Source organism: Eumetopias jubatus, unplaced genomic scaffold, assembly GCF_037043125.1.
Source record: "Eumetopias jubatus isolate StellerSeaLion01/CBP00866 unplaced genomic scaffold, mEumJub1_p1.0 scaffold_14, whole genome shotgun sequence".
NCBI lineage: Eukaryota > Metazoa > Chordata > Mammalia > Carnivora > Otariidae > Eumetopias > Eumetopias jubatus.
This window is the reverse complement of record NW_028274820.1, coordinates 96,627,199-96,634,408: the sequence shown is the minus strand read 5'-3', so window position 1 is coordinate 96,634,408 and position 7,210 is coordinate 96,627,199. Positions and strand designations below refer to the sequence as shown.

The 7,210-nt window shown below is 40.4% G+C and overlaps 1 protein-coding gene across 1 annotated transcript; it reads left to right on the top strand.

The window, feature by feature from the left end:
• The first annotated feature begins 5,316 nt into the window (after nucleotides 1-5,316).
• LOC114203765 (olfactory receptor 9A4-like) lies at nucleotides 5,317-6,288 on the top strand. Its single transcript, XM_028097076.2, has one exon. The coding sequence runs from the start codon at nucleotides 5,344-5,346 to the stop codon at nucleotides 6,286-6,288; it is 945 nt and encodes a 314-aa protein (XP_027952877.1). The 5' UTR covers nucleotides 5,317-5,343.
• Nucleotides 6,289-7,210: the final 922 nt, after the last annotated feature.

The following is a 7,210-nucleotide window of genomic DNA, read 5'->3' as shown; positions in this document are numbered from 1 at the left end:
GATACTGGCACAAAAACAGACACATAGATCAATGGAACAGAATAGAGAACCCAGAGTTGGACCATCAAGTCTATGGTCAACTAATCTTTGACAAAGCAGGAAAGAATATCCAATGGAAAAAAGACAGTCTCTTCAACAAATGGTGTTGGTAAAATTGGACAGCCACATGCAGAATGAAACTGGACCATTTCCTTACACCATACACAAAAATAGATTCCAAATGGATGAAAGACCTAAATGTGAGACAGGAATCCATCAAAATCCTAGAGGAGAACACAGGCAACAACCTCTGTAACCTCAGCTGCAGCAACTTCTTGCTAGACAAGTCTCCAAAGGCAAGGGAAACAGACAAAAATGAAGCATTGGGACTTCATCAAGATAACAACTTTTGCACAGCAAAGGAAACTGTCAAAAAAACCAAAAGACAAATGACAGAATGGGAGAAGATATTTGCAGATAACATATGAGATAAAGGAGCTAGTATCTAAAATCTATAAAGAACTTATTAAAATCAACACCCAAAGAACAGATAATCCAATCAAGGAATGGACAGAAGACATGAACAGACATTTCTCCAAAGAAGACATCCAAATGGCCAACAGACTCGTGAAAAAATGCTCAACATCACTCAGCATCAGGGAAATACAAATCAAAACCACAAACACCTTCTTCCCTATCTTGGAGGGAGAAATTGAGTCTTTCATCATTAGGTTTCATTAATGCATTCAGTTTTTGGTAGATTCTATTTATGAGTTTAAGGAAGATCCCATTTGTTCCTAGTTTGATCAGAGTTTTCAATCAGTGGATGTTGATTTTAGTCAAATACCTTCTCTGTTCCTATTTAAGTGACCATGTGGTTTTCTCTTTAATTCTGTTCACATGATGAATTATATTAATCTCCTAATGTTAAACCAACACTGCTTGTCTGTAACAAAATCACCATTTTGTTATGGCACAGTATTCTCTTTAAATATTGCTGGATTTTATTCTCTCATTTTTTTAAAGGTTTTATTTATTTATTTGACAGAGAGAGACAGAGACACAGCCAGAGAGGGAACACAAGCAGGGGGAGTGGGAGAGGGAGAAGCAGGCTTCCCCTTGAGCAGGGAGCCCGATGTGGGACTCGATCCCAGGACCCTGGGATCATGACCTGAGCCAAAGGCAGATGCTTAACAACTGAGCCACCCAGGCGCCCTATTCTCTCATTTTTAAAAAACAATTTATTCACTTATTTGAGAGAGAGAGAGAGAGAGAGAGAGAGAGAGAGCATGCGCATGAATGGGGGGAAGGGCTGAGGGAGAGGGTGAGAATCCTCAAGGAGACTCCAGGCTGAGCATGGAGCCCGCCTTGGGGCTTGATTCCAAGACCCTGAGATAATGACCTGAGCCAAAACCAAGAGTCGGATGCTTAAACAATTGAGCCACCCAGGCACCCCTAATTTTTCATATTTTATCAAGGATTTTTGCTTTCATATTCACAAGGGATATTAATTTTTAACTTTCTTTCTTTCTTTCTTTCTTTCTTTCTTTCTTTCTTTCTTTCTTTCTTTCTTTCTTTCCTTCTTTCTTTCTTTCTTTTTTTTTTTAGTGTCCTTGATATCAAGATTTAATTCTGATCTCAAAAATTCTGTGTAGGATTGGAAATATTTCTTTCTTGAAAATTTGATAGAATGTACCAGGAAAGCCATTTGAAGCTATAGTTTTCTGTGTGGGAGGATTTTAAATTATGAATTCAATTGTTTTCCATATTTAGGTATATTCAATTGTTTAATTTTTGAGTCAGTTTTGGTAATTTTTATCTTTCAAAACATTTTCCACTTCAACAGGTTTTCCAACTGATTTCTCTTTTAAGGTATCTTAATGTTGTTCTCTTCAATGTAAAATGAATTTTGATTTTGTCGTAGGTTGGTAGTAGATCAGGAAATCAGGAGTGCTGTTATCATACAGTCTTAGTGGCAGTGTGAATCAATCTAAAATTTTTGGAGTATAATTTGGTGTTAATAGAAACCAATACCTTCAATATATCTACCTTTTAACCTAGAAGTGTCAAGTTTAGGGATTTATTTCAGAAATATCAATGTGTATGGACTTATACATTTCTAAGAATATTTATAGCATCATTTTTCATAGTAAAATGAAAACAACAACAAAGAGTGATCAATAGGGAGCTAGCTATAAAGAATGGGGTATCCATATCCCATAAAGAAGGGAGGATGTGTTAGCCTGGTGATGGGTATTAAAGCGGGCATGTTCTGCATGGAGCACTGGGTGTTATATGCAAACAATGAATCATGGAACACTACATCAAAAACTAATGATGTAATGTATGGTGATTAACATAACATAATTTTAAAAAAGATTAAAAAAAAGAAGGGAATGCTATTGAAAAAAAAGAAAAGAAGTGACAGCATGTGTTGATATGGGAGACTATCTTTTATATATTGTTAAGTGAGAGAGAAAAGGTTTTAAAATAGATTTTCACAGCATTTTCTGTAAAGAATACGTAGATATATGCTTATACTTTTTTTCTAATATTATATGGCAATATGGTTTTGCTTGGACAATGTGAGGAATAGGAAGGAAAATTATTCCCACTTCATGCCCTTTTGCACCTATTGACATTCTCAGATTAACAAGCATATTACAAATGAAATCCCAAATCCAGATAAATGTTTTGTAACTGTCACTTTTTCTGTCTCACTCTAATATAAAGCAGACTCACAATTTACATTTGTCAGTTGTTCTAGGTTGTAAATATAACTGCCTACATTAGCTGTCCTTATGCTGTCCCCACTTTGAAGTGCCCAGCTGGCAATCGTGGACACGCCACAGAAATAAATGGCTGGTGGAATCTTGCTAGAATGCATACAGATGCACATGTGTTCAGAAGATTGGAAAGCTGAGACAATAGCAGAGAATGGAGTGGGATTTGGAAGCAGAACCTCTTCCCTTTTTATTGAGAGTACACAGGGTTAGGATCAGGAACCTCTCTCTAAAATTAGCAAAGGAGGAAACAGGTTTTGTGGGGATGTCTGGTGAAGTTAAGGCTTTGAGTGAGACCAGTATGCATGCTTTTTGGATATTGGTGCACATTTTAGAGGTCAGTTGGGCGTTGTCCTATTGGGGGTTGGGGGATGATTTTTTTCTCTGAGTAGCTAGAGTATCAGGGCAGAGGCTAGGATATAGGGTAGAGGGGGTGATCTGCTTAGGGTCTGAGATGTCTCTTCAAAACATAGACTTGGGGCACTTAAAAAGACAGTCTTGTTATTGAAAGCCTCTGATTGGTGATATTTCATGTTTTCTCATTACGCAAAACCTTTAGAAAGTTCTGACACTTAATTGGTCAAAAATGGGAATAACTTAGAAGTTTGTTCTGTTCTCCCCAGACTGATTGCTTAGGGATGCCCCGAACCTGGACTAATTAAGAAGAGGTACCTCAGTGACTAAATCCCCTTGGGAAGGTGGGTAGAGGGAGGGAAAGAGAGAGAAAGAGACCCTCAGCTCCTCACAACACTGTTATTTCTGGACTTTTTCCTAAGTTCTTCGTGAGCAAGTTGTTCAGGCCCCTGTGTCTGGCTCAGCAGTAGTAAAACAACAGTTACCCTTAGCCAAGCCCTGAAGAGCCTGGAAGTGGTGGAGAGACCCCCTCCATGGAGGTGAGTGCCTTCTCAGGGTTTTCCTCTAGGAAGAAAAGAGTCAAAGAAGATCAGGGCAGGAGTTCTGGGCTTGGCTGCCTCCTACAACAAGGAGGCTTAGAGTCTGAAGAATGGATGAGGCTCATCTCCAATCCCCTGTGCACAGGTGAGAGCGGATTCTGTCCCAATAGAAGCAACAGACACTACTGCGTGAGAACGTCAAGATTCTTTTATACTTTTTCACTTAGTGCTCATTAGGCAGACACTGTAGAAATATAGATCACTAAGCTGTCCCAACAGTTCCGTCCTTTACCTGTTTTCCCATCATTAAAAGGCCCACAGAGACTTAGAAGAGGTTGTATGAGTAAGGGAAGTGAGGAAGGGAAAATGGTAACGCGAGCCATGAAGGGAAACCAAGAAGAGTAGGCTCCAGGGGGTATGGCTCAACTATTCAGGTGAGAAACAAGTACTATTTAATCATATATCACACATCCATACATCCATCATGTACTAACAATTTATTAGCACTACTTTGATAGCTCAACAACATTATATATATATATAAACATGTCCCTGCTCTCATAGAGTTTATATTCTAGTGTCACAGATGAACAACGAATAAATATAATTAAATTTCCTGTCCATCTTCCTTGCTTTATATTTACTTCAGCATGATTAATAAACTAACACCGTAATTTTAGTTACTTGTCTTGTATATGGTCTAACACTCACCGTCCCCTTGAATATAAGCACCAAGGGCAGGGATTTTTGTTTGTTGTAGTCACTGCTGCATTTGCTTCATGTTACATGAAGGAATGAAGTAAGTACACATATCATATCAGGTAATAATAAGTGCTATGAAGAAATGCTAAAGTCCAAAAGTGAGCAGATCATTCCAGTTAGGGTAGGGTAACTGGCAAGAGTCCTCTGAGGAGATGACATTTGAGTAATGGGATAGATAAAGTGAGAGGTAGAAATTCAGACATCCTAGGGGGCTACTGGCCTCAGATCTATTGTTGTCAGTGCCAGGTGCCACTTTTACTCCCTCCCAACACTTTGCAGGGCACGTGGAGTTTGAGAAGAATGATTCTGCCCTGGGAAACTATCTCAAGCTCCAGAGTTCTCATTTGTAGATGTAGTCCTCATCTGTACAATGGAGGTTTACAATCTGGGAAGGCAGGGACGTAGGTCTTAGACACTGTGCCGCTTTTCTCCTGCCCCAACATGGGTCTAGACAATACCAGTAAGGATGAGGCATAGGGTTCAACATTCCATGTTTTGAACATCACTGAGAGCGCCATTATGTCATCATGCTACATGTCCACAAGAAGAAATGGACAATCCCAGGACTGGAGAGGCTGATCAACTCATATTCAAAACTGGCCAGTTTAAACAGTCTTATCTTCTGTCCCCTGCGAAAAGGCACATCCAATGGTGTAAAAAGACCGGGAAAGTTTTCTTATCCCCAGTAGGGATGAAGAAGTCTTTGCCCTATCAAGACAGGTAGTCTTGAGGTAGATTGCATGTGCCCACATTCAGGTCTGGCCTTGTGCAGAGTGTGAGCAGTAGGGTCATGTTACCTGATCTTCAGGTTGGAAATAGTTTGTCAACCTAACCTGTCTTCCTTCTCTTTTGAGAGCAGGACCATGTGGATCCATGTTACCAGTCTTTGAGCTCTAGGTTTTACAAGGAGCAGAAACAAGGACTAAATGATGAGCAATCTGTCTAGTGCCACTGAGTTCTGCCTTCTAGGCTTCCCTGGGTCCCAAGAACTACACCACATTCTTTTTGCTGTATTCTTTGTCTTCTACTCAGTGACACTAATGGGAAACACAGTCATCATTGTGATTGTGTGTGTTGATAAACGTCTGCACTCTCCCATGTATTTCTTCCTTGGTCATCTCTCTGCCTTGGAGATCTTCGTTACAACTATTATTGTGCCCGTGATGCTTTGGGGGTTGCTGCTCCCTGGGATGCAGACAATATCTCTGGCTGCCTGTGTCACCCAGCTCTTCCTGTACCTTGCTGTGGGAACCACAGAGTTTGCATTACTGGGAGCGATGGCTGTGGACCGTTACGTGGCTGTCTGTAACCCTCTGAGGTACAACGTCATTATGAACAGCCGCACCTGCATCTGGGTGGTCACTGTGTCATGGATGTTTGGGTTCCTTTCTGAAATATGGCCTGTCTATGCCACATTTCAGTTTACCTTCTGCAAGTCAAATGTGTTAGACCATTTTTTCTGTGACCGAGGGCAACTGCTCAAATTATCTTGTGATGATACTCTTCTCGCAGAGTTTGTTCTTTTCTTAATGGCTATTGTCATTATCATTGGCTCTCTGGCCCCAACAATTATCTCCTACACCTACATCATCTCTACCATCCTCAAGATCCCCACAGCCTCGGGCCGGAGGAAAGCCTTCTCTACGTGTGCCTCTCATTTCACCTTTGTGGTGATAGGCTACGGCAGCTGCTTGTTCCTGTTTGTGAAACCCAAGCAAACACAGGCAGCAGAGTACAATAAGATAGTTTCCCTGTTGATTTCTGTGTTAACCCCTTTCCTGAACCCTTTCATCTTCACCCTTAGGAATGACAAAGTCAAAGAGGCACTTCAGGATCAAATGAATCGGTGCTGTCCACTGGTCAAGGATTAAATCTCTCTACACCAGTTTTGGGTGGAAGCATCTTTACTGGTTATGTGAACTTGGTTTCCAAACCCTAGTTCCTCTTATCATTACCATCTCTTCAAAATCAAATAGTATGTACAACTCCCAATCAGGCCATAGAAGAAGACAAAGCAGAGAAAACTGAAACCCATTTATCTGCCCACTAGAATCTCATTCCTCAGTTTCTGATGATTCCACTATTGAACTATGGGAGCATATCCTTGGGTTTTCCTTGGACAAAGGAAACGCATATATTTTTGTAGCGTCCTATAGCTCAGTTAATTTGCCTATAATCCCTTTCTGAAAATGTGTTTCCCGAGGGAGGAAGGATGTAGGAGTAAGCTATGGGTGCAGGTCTGAAATAATCAGAGTATCAAGGGAGAGATGCTCACTTTGTTTTTGTTTTTGTTTTTTCTTTCAGCTGTGCAGGGCTTTCTCCATATTTTGTACATTTTCTTGACAAGAGCGCCACAGGTATTTTAAATAGTCTATGTTTCTCTTTTTCTCCTGTGGATTATCATGTTATCTCGGCCCCGTTGCTACTGCAAAGTAGGCACAATATTATATACATTTTGCCACAGCACCAGTGTAGAGTGGTGATTAGGGGATTAGAATACTTTTGTTTTAGTAAGTCTTGGTGATGTAAAGATATGAAATATTCTGGCATATATGGGGATTGAGACAAATAAGAATTAAATGGCTTAAGTCTAGAGACAGCATCCTGTGTTTTATAGCTGCTTAAATCAACTATGTCTGTTGAGACTGCTCTCAGACCCAGACTTCAGTCTTCATGATGCCTTTGGTTCTTTGTCTCCCAAATCCAAGTGTCTCAGTACCTTGCCATAGGTCTTCCCTGTGGGGAGCATCAAAGGAATGAGAAGCTACCCTCCTAACTTGCAGTTCTTCAGGA

Coding starts and splice junctions, on each gene's coding strand:
- LOC114203765 (XM_028097076.2), top strand. CDS start 5,344: ATGATGAGCAATCTGTCTAGTGCCACTGAGTTCTGCCTTCTAGGCTTC.